Source organism: Lepidochelys kempii, chromosome 1, assembly GCF_965140265.1.
Source record: "Lepidochelys kempii isolate rLepKem1 chromosome 1, rLepKem1.hap2, whole genome shotgun sequence".
NCBI classification, from domain to species: domain Eukaryota; kingdom Metazoa; phylum Chordata; order Testudines; family Cheloniidae; genus Lepidochelys; species Lepidochelys kempii.
The window spans coordinates 160916718-160929559 of record NC_133256.1 but is presented as its reverse complement, the minus strand read 5'-3'; the positions used below and the strand labels follow the sequence as shown (position 1 = coordinate 160929559).

Sequence of the window (12842 nt, the reverse complement as noted above, 5' to 3'; positions counted from 1 at the left end):
TGGTTCTTTGCTGTTGTCAGTGTGAGTCCCATAACCTGCCTTCAATCCCCTCTTTTCAGAGTCCTCATCTAAACATGGGTTTCAAATGGCAAGAAAATGGAAGGCGGGTCACAGCTGTCCCTTCCTTATGTCCATGCATGGGAGCACACAGAGGCATATGGCGCAAGCGCAGCCCCAAAACAGACTACTACTTTTAAAACAAAAACCACAAGAACCTCCAATCTCATGCACATTAGGCACATGTGTACCTACAGTGGGATCCACACTAATACCAACTTGACCTGTAGGAGATCAGCCATTACTGTAGGGTCAGTAACTGTTCTTTCTCACCACCACCGGAAGAATTTTATGGTGTAAAACTAATATTCATTTAAATGGTAATTCTCTTGCTGATTTAAATCTATATTAACTCTTAGGACACTGGTACTTTCCAGACTGTTTGACTGAGCATGTATTTGTAATGTATATAATTTTTTGACAACGTGACTGCCCTCATTAATTGTGGTCAAATAATGTGACTGAAGACTTAGGGCATTCTACAGTTTATAAATGGTGAGTTTCGAGCTGTTCGACAAAACAAATGCAGTTTTCTTGCACACCTGTGCTTGTTTAGTTCATTTGCTTATCAGTCCCTAGAATGTCCTTTCAGCTCACATCTTATTATATTGTAGCATTTCTGGTGAGTGAGCTTTGAAAATAAGCAGAAAGATTTGATGCTGTTTGGCAACTGGCCTCTTTTCTGTTTTTGTTAATTTGTATTCTGTAGCCAGACGACCCAGTCAGAATGGGGGCCCCATTGTACTGGGCACTGTGTACACAACTTCCCTGGATAGTTTTTGTTTTTAATCTTTTTCTGAATAGTTAATCCAGGTAGAGGTTTGCCATTGAATTTTGCACCACATGAAAACCGTTTTCTCCTCTCTCTCTCTCTCCTTCCCTTTTCTTAAATATCTTCTTTTTCTGTACTCTGAGTACTGATCTCTTAAGCCCCTCTCAATGCTGCTTCATTCTTACATAGTATTGTTATGGGTTGGATTAAACCTTGTTGAAATTTGTGGGTGTAATAGCTGCCTTTCATTCATGATAAATATAAAGAAGTCATTAAACATTTTTATGTAACGACATAGGTGAAACAATAGGGGCGTACCACCGAAAACACAGGCATATATTAAAACTTGAGCAGAAGCTGAACTATGTGACCCAGGGGGATGGATATAACAAATGCTGGGGCTAAGGCATTGATTGGTGGAGCTGTGTACGTCTGAATGCCTCAGAGAAACAGCAGAAAGACTAGAGGAGCAAGGAAGCACCAGAGGCAGCCTGAACAGGCACTGGGAATGTGGCTCTGAGAAATGCTGAGTGCTTTTGGGGCTGAGATGCTTGGAGCTTTGAGCAAACAGTTTCCTATTTGATTCCTCTTGTGTTCAGGAAAATAAATAGATAGAATTGCATCAAGGATACCTGACTCCATCAATTTCTTCTCCTAACAGAAACAACCCACAAGGCCCTGAACTTTGCCCAATCTCTCTGGTCAAAATGGGGTTATGATAGTTTTCATCTTTAGATCTGAGAAACATTACTAAAGGAGATAGCGTTATCCTGATTTTATAGATGGGGAAACTAAAACTAGTACTGTTCTCTCCCTGTATTCTTGATCTTTTAACTGATTTCACTGTAGAGTAATGCAAGGAAAACTTGATTCATTTCTGAAATAATGTCATCTCCATAGTACTCTCAGCCCCAAGGGGTTTTGGTGGGTAGACACTGAATTTAGAAATCAAAACCCTACTTTTCTCCATAATGGTACAAAAAGCTGCCTTCCAGTTTGCTGAGACAATCCATATCAGTATTAAAAAAAAAAATTGGCCTTAGCGTCTTTATGAGATGATGTGCCACTGTAGAGCAAAATCTACTGAAGCTTTATGGATCATTAGTCTGCACTTAATTTTGAAGAGGATTAATTTATGGAACTACATGTGAAATAACTTTGTGGGCAGCTGTCAGATTATTAATCTTTTCTAAGTCTTGTACTTCTTCCATTTGAGTATTTCACTTTTTAAAAGGGCCATTTTGCCTGTCTTTTAACTTTATTTGATCATTATTGACATACGTGAACTGCCAGGGTTCAGCTTGCAGGGAAAGGGGCCAAGCGATCCGGAAATGTGCAGGAGGGGGCAACGTGGGAACAACAGAGCCACCATGCCCCCCGGCAGGCCAAGCAGAGCAAGCCCGGTGCAGCTCAGTCTTGCATAAATCTGGGGGGAGGGACAGTGGAATGTGACCCCACCACTCCTCACCTCTGTCTGGGGGGCAGTGCCTTCCCTGCCCCCCAAACTACACCATGTGTGTGGTTGATCAGTCAGTTTGTAACTCTCGTGTTCATATTTCCAAGTTCTACTGTGTAATCATTCAGATTATACATACGTTGAATCCTTATTACCACAAACCAAATATTGTTTAAAGAAAAGGAGTACTTGTGGCACCTTAGAGACTAACAAATTTATTTGCGCATAAGCTTTTGTGAGCTACAGCTCACTTCATCGGATGCATTCAGTGGAAAATACAGTGAGGAGATTTATATACATAGAGAACATGAAACAATGGGTGTTACCATACACACTGTAACGAGAGTGATCACTAAAGGTGAGCTATTACCAGCAGGAGAGTGGGGATGGGAGGGTCTTTTTGTAGTGATAATCAAGGTGGGCCATTTCCAGCAGTTGACAAGAACGTCTGAGGAACAGTGGGGAGTGGGGAATAAACATGGGGAAATAGTTTTACTTTGTGTCATGACCCATCCACTCCCAGTCTTTATTCAAGCCTAAGTTAATTGTATCTAGTTTGCAAATTAATTCCAATTCAGCAGTCTCTCGTTGGAGTTGAATAAATCTCCCCACTGTATTTTCCACTGAATGCATCCGATGAAGTGAGCTGTTGCTCACGAAAGCTTATGCTCAAATAAATTTGTTAGTCTCTAAGGTGCCACAAGTACTCCTTTTCTTTTTGCGAATACAGACTAACACGGCTGCTACTCTGAAAATTATTCTAATAGTAATTCCACTGATTTGATTTCACTAGGTCCACATGTAGAGTATGGCTCTACTCATTATGAGTAAGTGGACACAATTGTGTTCAAAGTGAGGATAAGTGTATCCTTTTTTAAAGAGCCCTGTGATGAAAATGAATTCTAAACCTGCAGAGCCTTTCAGCATGGTGAATACGGCAACCATTTATTTCTTTAAATAAAAACCCCTATATGGCTAAAGTTTTTAAATATACTCCTTTAAAAACCCCACTTTTAAATGCCTCCAGTTGGTGGATTTCTTACCTGCCATCTTGGAATCGTTAATGAAGAAATGCCCACAGCCACTTTCAAAATATTTCTTCTGTAAAACCATGATGACTGGCCAGGACCATTTCTGTAGCTAAAACCATGGGAACTCTGTATAAGTTAAAATAACGGTAAGGGTTGCATTTGTGTGCATGTTATATTTTAATTAGGTTTGGAGCAAATCTTGTCTATAGGTACTGCACAATTATCAGATTTCACATGTATTTCGCATGATTTCGCATGTGTGCTACAAACAGGTTATCCCGTGGGGTAAATCAGGTCAGGATGAAGTGTCGTCTTTTACTGTGTATTTCCTTCTTAACTGCCTAAGTTAAGTACAGCCCAGTCCATGAAGTAGCTGTAGCCTTAAAATGTTTGAAAATAGTACTTGACTAATATTTTAATTACTCTTCATCTTTCTGCGGGACTTTTTTTATAGGTAATGTATGGCAGTCCTCCTATTAATGATCCAGCCATCATAATGTATTCGTCTGCACTTGTCCGTCCCACTTTACTTCCTGCATTTTCAAGCTCCAAAGATCAAAGTCCAGTGCATTCCACACTTAATGTGCAAACTGGAAATAAAACAGCATGTAGAAGTCCTAATCCTTGTTCTGCAAAGAAAGGATCAGTGGAAATACCCTCTGAAACTTTAGGAGCATTATACTCTGATCAAGTCCGAGTAGCCCAGCCATCAGGGATTTCTGGAAGTACTGCTCAGAACATGCAGCCGAACCAAAGACAACTAAATGATCCAGCATCAGCTACGCAGTTGGGAGCTGTTAGAGTGCCAAACAAGAAGGCACTTTCAAAAGCACTGGATAATATCATTGAGCGTCTAATGGCTATATTTCCACACTATACAAGGTAATACTGTTTTAAAAGGTTTTTTTTCTTTTTTGACTTCTAACATGTGCTGGGTTTCTTGGCAGCGAATCTCCTCATATTTTAGCTGGGAGCAGGATAAGCTCTTGGGTGATTTTTCTCCCTGTCTGGGGTTTCTTATCTTCCCATTAATCTTGTAAAATGTTCAGCTGAAGTAGGATTCTCTCCCGGTACATGAGGCTAAATTTAATAGCATTTGAGTCTAACGCGGTTAGGAATGGGGCAGCATACTTGCTGAAGTGTGCAGGATAGAGCCCACTCTGAGGTGACATGATAGCTGCTAAAGTGTGCAAGAGAGAGGAGGATCCTCCTTTAGACTTCACAAAGTGAGTGGGATGTGGAATTTTAATTATACCTAGCCACATGCTCCAGATTATGGAATTTATGCATGCTGTTACCAATTTGCTACTAGTCCTGACAAAGGTGACATGTCCACTCCACCCAACCCCCAATCTTCTTTCCTCTCTTAATAAGAGAGGAAATTCTGTAACCAGGACCTTATATTATTCATAGAAAGTTATGATTACACTGTCAGATACACATTCTTAACTTTGCTTCCTTTTGTGTGTTTATACATTGACAGTCTAAAGCATTACATTATTTTTAAACACAATGCAATGCTACCCTAGTTTTCTACGTCATGTGCTACTGTGTGTCAGTCCATTAGTCATTTATATGCAAATACTCAACAATAGTTACACAACATACAACAGAATAAGTATATACCCTAGAAGTAATAGTAAAAAGTCCTGTTTAAAGTATTTATAGACCACCTAAACTTGCAGCCATTAGCTTTAGAGTTATTTGCTTTGACCCCTAATTTGCACCTGCAGTTAGCTGTGCTTCTGCTTCAAAAAAGACGAAATTATTCAGTACCCACCATAGATATCTTATATGCTAATTATAGTCATCTCTCAAAGGTACAGTGATCTATTACAGCAAACATGTTGGTGTAAGTATAAAAGTCTGAATAAATATTACAAGGTGTAGGAAATTTCATATTATATTGTAATTGAGGAATAGAATGTAATCATGTAATTCAGCTCTATGATAGTGTATGTACATGGGGGCAAAGTAGAGAAGTTGTTAGTGCAACCTTGATATTCTTGCATTTTGAGTTCTTAACCATGCAACTAATAAGGCTCTCTTAGTTTTTATTTAGACTAAGCATAGAATAATAAAATATGTCAAATAAGCATCAGTCCCTTTACATACCATTAGGAATGTGACAAGGACAGTGGTACTTTATAAAAGGCCCTTCAGTTTTTTCTCAAACACCTTCTTTGATGTACAGTAGAAGAGAAAGTTAGTAGAGCTCCTTCCAAAGTGTTGTATGTATATAGTATTTAAAAATTAGTATACATCCAAGAAGCATGCTAGAATAAACACTGAAGATGAGGCAAAACCACTCATTCAGGTTAGAAGTGTATTTTATTTTATCTCTTGAAAAAATTAACAAATTATCATAAAACATAGGAACAAAGTAATTCCAAAAGTAAGATTTTTGTCCTAGTACAAAACCCATATAGGCTATTTCACGTGACTGTTCTGAAATCCCAAAATCGGCTAGGTAAATAGCAGTTTAGTGTATACACTTTTTATGGATTTATAACTTCTGGTGCCAACTCAGGTAGTATGATTTAAAAAAAAAATCACCTATGCAGTTCTGTTATAAATTTCTGAAATTTTTTAGCTTGGTATTTCTGCAGCCCAAGTTCTAAGGGCTAGGCTCCTCCTGTCTGTAATTTCCCAGAGCAGTTCATTTCTGTAACACAGCTCTAGCTGATTACATCCCCTACTGTAACTTGCCACCAAGTCTTCACTACCATAGTAACAGTTCACTTTACTTCCAATCGTTTCTTTGCCGGCCTTTTTTAAAAATTTTTTGGCTAGAAGTAAGTGACCTTTCCTCTCCCTTTCTTATTCTCCTCCCCTGGATCAGGTAAAGAGCATCATGATGGCGTCAGCCACCTTGATCCAGCATAGCAGGTCTCTTCCATAAACACTGGTTAAATCTAAGCAGTGTTCCATATGTGAGGCAGCATTTACAGGATCTTCAGAGGGCAAATTAATGCTGTCTATTCTCTGCCAGGACATGGGGTTCAGGGCAGGGGAGACCTGACATGCCTGTCCGAGGAGCCATGACTCCAATGTAGAAAATCCCACCCAAGAGACAGGTTATTGGGGTGGGGGGAGAGAGAGCCAAAGACGAGGACACCAGCCAGACAGCAAAGGGGTTAAGTCCTGGGGCAGACCCTGGTTAGAATGAAAAAACAATGGGCATCAGCCCCCCCCCCCCAAAATACAGAAGTGGATCGTAAATTCCCTAGGAAAAGAAACAGGATTCCTACATAGCTCTCCTTCCCACACAAAACTACAGACACTAGCAATGAGACCCCATTCCCAGGTAGAGGGGAAGATAGGAGATATTTCCAGGGGACTCAAGAAACACCACCCCAGCTATAGCCTGGTGACAACTCCTGCTGAGCAGATAAAAAGGGCCAAAAATCCAAAAAAATTAGAAGAAATAGAAGAGTATTTCTCCTCTGACTCAGGCTCTGCCGCCTCTGATGAGGAAGGAGAGTTCTCACATTCAGGCTCTCTGCAGGGCATGGAAAACATGCAAAGGTTTTTCACCCTCTGATAAATTGGAGACCACAAGCAGAAAGGTTGCATCTGCTCTCCAGATCAGCCAGAACTGGCACATAAGGACAAGCCTAAGGGCAAATACCTGCCTTCCAAATCCTCACTTCAGACAGCAATCCCACTGCATCCTTTTGAGGATGTGAACAGGGAGGAATGGGAAATGCCTGAGAAAGCTAAGCGCATAACCAGGTGTGCATTTAGATAAAAGTTGCAAGCACCAAAAAACGCCATTACAGAAATACAGAAAGATGATACTAGAGTGGCATCTCTAGCAAAAGAAATGGTAATCCTAGGTGAAGAGGATTTCTCTCCCAATGATACGAAAAGGTAAAAGCCACCATAAAAGGAACTTTGAGACATCCTTGGCCAAAAGAACCATCCTGACTTCTGGTCTATCTAAAGAAAATAACCCCAGCAACAGACTTTATGGCAGATACCTCAGTAGATACAGTAAGATTCTCAGATACTGCCATGGCATCACATCTAACTGTGTCCTGGACTACAGATGCCTGCTCCAAACAAATTCTATGCTCACCCAAATACACAGGTTGTCTCCTGTCTGGAAAAAAATTGTATTAAGTTGTGGCAGACAGCACTTCCAAACCAAAGCAGTCCCTCCCCACATAGTGTGTTGAGAAGGAATTACAAGCCCAGTAATATGCAGAAATACTCCTTGAATTTTCCGTTTCTCAGGAGAATGGTCTCTATTGACCACAGACAAGTGGGTGAGAAATAAGAGTTCTTCGAGTGATTGTTCATGTCCATTCCAAGCAGGTGTGTGCACACTGCATGCACGACAGCCAGAAGATTTCTCCCCTAGCAGCGGCTGTAGGGTCGGCCTGGGCGCCCCCTGGAGTGGCGCCTTCATGGCGCCCAGTATAGGGGCCTGCTGCCCCCTCACCCTCTGTTTCTTCTTACCCCCCGTGACGGCTAGCTGGAACTTTGCTCGCTCTTACAGCAAGCACCTTAGCAGTGTCTTTTGTTCCTAGTGCACATAGTTCAATAGTTGTTCCCTATAGTTATAGTTTTTTCATATAGTTAGTAGATTGTTAGATCCTTCGTTTCCCCTTCGGGGGTATGCCCAGGTCTCTGGGGTTTAAACTCTGCAAGTCCTGTGGAAAATTTATGCCCAAGAGTGATCCTCACTCGTCTTGCTTGCGGTGCCGTGGTGAGACTCACCAAAAGGACAAGTGGCGCATTTGCAAGAGTTTCCGCCCAAGACCCTTAAGGACAGAGAGCAGAGGCTAAAACGCCTGCTCATGGAGACGGCATTCAGATGGCAATCCGACTCGGGACCCAATGACCCAGCACCAAGCACATCCTCTTTGGTGCGCAGTGCTCCAGCACCAACAGCTCACGAAATGCACCCGGCTAAAGACTCTAAAGCCCACGAGCACTGTCACGGCTCGGGCCATAGGGCGTCTACCTCAGTTCAGCACTGTCTCCATCTCTGGTGCCAGTAAAAAAGAAGAGGCCAGTGAGGGACCCATCACCCCCCTCGAAACCTAAAGGGCCGGCGGCGTCCACGAGTGGCTCGGGACAGACCGACTCTGCCTTGCTTCTGTCCAGGGTTTTGTCGACTCCTGTGCCGGCTGGGGTCCAGTCGAATCCGAACCCTCCTCGGTCCCTGGACCATCTGGTGGACCTACAGCCACCATCGATGCCGGAGGCATTGGAGGTGGCAACGGACCTGATGCACCTCCCGGTGCTATCCTCCCCCTCAAAGGAGGGACAATTCGCCAGCAACTGCACGCCCCCTGTTTCACTTCAGGGGTAAGCCAGCCATGATGGCCCATCGGTCTCCATCTCCGGCACCGTCTGCACAGGCGCAGGAAGCACACTGCTCCCCGGAGTCGAGTAGTCATCCGTTGGCGACCCAGGGGAACTGCTTCTCCGGGGTCTTCTTACTCGGAAACCTCGGGGTCAGAGATGGACTCAACTCGATCCAGCAGATTGCGGAACAGGAGGTCCAGGTCCCAGCGGAGTCACCAACCATACCCGGCACTGTGGCAGCCACAGTGGCAACCACCTGCACAATGGCCCTTCTGGACACCCTGAGCGTACCGTCCGAGCCAAGGTCAAGCCCATGGCCCGCGCTCCAGAACAGTGTCTGTGTCCTCAGCGTCGTTTGTGCCACAGTCGGGAGGGGTCACACTGATTCAGATAGCTTTAGCACCAGTACCTCAGGCAGCTCCATCACTGGCTCTCCAGGTGACGCCACCGGTGGAAGCCTCAGTTCCATCCCTATCGACCCCGTCGGTCTCGGTCCCGCCGGATTTGTCTGCTCCGGCACCGGATGCCATGCCAAGTTCTTCATCAATACCAGGTCCACAGCCTGAGTACCGCATGCTGAGGGACCTCAGGGGGGCGGAGGGTAGTGAACTGGGCCCACCTCCTGTTCTCTCTTCCTCGTCCTCACCTGATGAAGCGGTTGCGGGGACTTAGATGGCCCCAGCTTTGGAGGACAGCCGGGTTCTTCAACAGCTTTTGAGGCAGGCTGCCCAAAGCCTGGGGACTCAGGCAGAGGAGGAGGAAGAGGATTTAGACCCTGTCATAGATATCCTGGCTCCCTCCAGCCCATCCAGGGTTGCATTGCCACTTATCAAGTCAATAATGGAAACAGCGAAGAACTTGTGGCTTCTCTGGCACCTACTGCCAAGAAATCTGAGCACCGCTACTTTGTTCCCTCTAAAGGGTATGAACATCTCTGCACCCACCCTCCTCTGGACTCTTTGGTGGATAGAGACGGATAAGAGGATAAGAGACTTCACAGCTTGAAGGACTCGAGGGCTACCCTTCGTTCACTGGGGCTTCACACGCCTGCTACCCAGCGCAGGCATTTTAGGCCTCAACCTGCCTCTCGTCCTTACCAACCCCAAAATTGCCAGGACGCTCAGCGTAGGCAAAACAGAAGCATTCGGAGGAAGCAACGCCCTCCCTCTGGACAAAGCTCTGGCCAGCCCAGGGCCCCTCTGGGCTCTAGACCACCCTTTTGAGGGTACGGTCGAGGACGGTTTGCCAGTACGACCTTTAGATCCTTCCCATCTTACTTTCTCGTCCCGTCTATCCCCTTTCTACCGTGCCTGGTCCCGAATTACTTCAGACTGATGGGTGCTCCGCACGGTAGAGAGGGGATATTCCATCCAACTCTGTACCTTCCCACCCCCCTCCCCCAACCCTCTTCAGGGACCCCTCTCCCTGAACAACTTCTAATTCAAGAGGTGCAGTCCCTCCTCTCAATGGGGTCAGTGGAGGAGGTTCCTCAGGAGGTAAGGGGCAAGGGTTTCTACTCCCAGTATTTCCTAATACTGAAGGCCGGGGGGGGCCTCAGAGCCATACTGGACCTGCGACAGCTCAACAAGTACGTAAAGAAACTCAAGTTTTGCATGGTCTCGCTAACCTCCACTATCCCCTAACTGGATCCAGGAGACTGGTATGCCGCCCTCAACTTGAAGGACCCGTATTTTCATATCGCAGTAGTCACACATCACAGATGCTACCTCAGATGCATGGTGAACAGAGGCCACTACCAGTTTGCCATCCTCCCATTCGGGCTGATGACTGCCTCCCGAGTATTCACAAAATGCGTCACGGCGTTCCTGCATAAGCACCAGATACAGGTTTTTCTATACCTTGACAACTGGCTGATCAATGGTCGCTCAAGAGCCCAGGTGGAGGCTCAGGTCGAATTTATAAGGAGGACCTTCCTCAACTTAGGTCTCCTCCTGAACGAGGAAAAGTCTGCTCTGTCCCCGGTGCAGAGGATAGAGTTCATAGGCATGGTCCTGGACTCTACCCAAGCCAGGGCGTACCTCCCAGAAGTCAGGTTTTGCTCACTTCATAACATCATACAGAGCCTCAGACAGTTTCCCACAACGTCGGCAAGAAACTGTTTAAAGCTGCTGGGACACATGGCCTCCTGCACATACGTGGTGCAGCACGCCAGGCTTAGGCTGTGTCCACTCCAGTCTTGGCTGGCGTTGGTGTACCTACCAGCCCGAGGTACGTTGGACAGGATCGTAACTGTGCCCCGCCTGGTGCTGGACTCCCTCTTGTGGTGGCTCAACCCACGAGTAGTTTGCACAGGAGTGCCTTTTGCTGGCTCTCAGCCCTTGCTCTCCTTGGTGACAGACGCCTCGGATCTGGGTTGGGGGTGCTCACCAAGGGGACCTCAAGACCCAAGGCCTCTGGTCTCCGATGGACCTCGCTCTTCACATCAATGTCAAAGAGCTGAGGGCAGTGCATGTGGCATGCTACGCTTTCAAAACGTACATAATGGGCAGGTGTGTTTCAGTCCTCACGGACAACACCTCGGTGATGTTCTGTATCAACAAACGGGGGTGCACGCTCCTCTCCCCTGCGCTGGGAAGCCCTAGCGCTGTGGGACTTCTGCATGGAGCACTCGACCTACTTGCAGGCTTCATACGTCCCAGGGGTGCGAAACACGCTGGCAGACAGCCTCAGCCAGACCTTCCATGGCCACAAGTGGTCCCTTTGGCCAGACATGGTGAACTCAATCTTCCGGTTCTGGGGCTCTCCCCAGATAGACCTATTCGCCACTCCGGGCAACAGGAAATGTCAGACTTTTTGCTCCCTCGGGAGCCATGGCTTGGGGTCCATCGGGGATGCCTTCCTTCTCTCTTGGGAGGGCTGCCTGCTATCTGCTTTCCCACCCATCCCACTAGTCCACAGGGCGCTCCTCAAGATCCGCAGGGACCGGCACTGAGTTATACTAATAGTGCCGGCATGGCTGCGTCAGCACTGGTTCACCTTGCTCCTGGAAATGTTCATAGCGGCCCTACTCACCTTGCTGCTGGTCCCCGACCTGATCATGCAGGACCAGGGCCAACTCCGGCACCCGAATCTGGAATTGCTCCACCTTACGGGCCTGCATGCTCCGTGGCTAAGTGCCGCAGAGCTGTCTTGTTTGGACCAGGTCAGACAAGTCCTCCTTGATAGTAGAAAGCCCTCCATGGTCGTAGAAAGCCCTCCACCAGGGCTACGTACCTGGCCATATGGAAAAGATTCTTCATCTGGGCAGAGCAACGCAGTCAGTTGCTGCTCCTCGCCCCCATACCATTTATACTGGACTACCTCCTTCACCTAAAACATCAAGACCTTTCCCGTTCATCAATAAGGGTCCACTTAGCCGCTATCGCCGCCTTCCATCTGGGCGCAAATGGTCTCTCGGTCTTTCCAAACCCTATAGTCAGTCGTTTTCTCAAGGGTTTGGACAGGCTCTTCCCGCACACACGTCAGCCTGTCCCTGCCTGGGACCTCAATTTAGTCCTCTCCAGGCTTACAGGCCATCCATTCGAACCTCTGGCCACCTGCTCCTTGTTATATCTTTCGTTCAAGGTTGCATTCCTCGTGGCAATTACCTTGGCTCGACGAATCTCATAGCTCAGGGCCCTCACAACTGAGCCCCCTTACACAGTTTTTCATAAGGATAAGGTCCAGCTCAGGCCTCATCCAGCTTTTCTCCCGAAGGTCGTCTCCCATTTTCACATGACCAAGGACATCTTCCTCCCAGTGTTTTATCCCAAGCCACACTCCGCCGATGCGGAGCTCCGGCTACACTCACTAGACGTGCATAGGGCCTTAGCCTTCTACATAGAGAGAACTAAGTTGTTCTGGAAGTCCATCCAACTCTTTGTAGCCGTGGCAGACAGAATGAAAGGCCTCCCAGTATTCTCTCAACGCATATCGTCGTGGATCACGTCCTGCATTAGGGAGTGCTACACCCTGGCAAAGGAGCCCGCTCCGCAGATCACTGCCCACTCTACCAGGGCCCAGGCTCCTCTGGTGTTCCTGGCACAAGTCTCTATTCAGGAAATTTGCAGGGCAGCTACGTGGACGTTGCAGATTTTGCGCGAGTCGTGGTCCATTCTGTGGATAACTCTGACCCCACCTCCTGAGCTCTAGCTTGTGAATTACCTGCTTGGAATGGACATGAACAATCACTCGAAGAAAAAAGTTA

General features: G+C 46.4%; 2 protein-coding genes across 4 annotated transcripts in view; one reads left to right on the top strand and one right to left on the bottom strand.

The window, feature by feature from the left end:
- Positions 1-12842, top strand: part of TTC3 (tetratricopeptide repeat domain 3) — a 131330-nt gene that overhangs the window by 110665 nt on the left and 7823 nt on the right. For all 3 annotated transcript variants that reach the window (XM_073360973.1, XM_073360955.1, XM_073360964.1), the window contains one exon: positions 3771-4198. In XM_073360973.1, the coding sequence (XP_073217074.1) occupies positions 3771-4198 (428 nt within the window). The remainder of the gene's footprint in view (positions 1-3770; positions 4199-12842) is intronic.
- VPS26C (VPS26 endosomal protein sorting factor C) overlaps positions 3014-12842 on the bottom strand; it is a 59960-nt gene continuing 50131 nt past the window's right edge. Inside the window, exon 12 of the mRNA XM_073360986.1 lies at positions 3014-3442. The gene's annotated coding sequence lies outside the window, so the exon portion shown is untranslated. The remainder of the gene's footprint in view (positions 3443-12842) is intronic.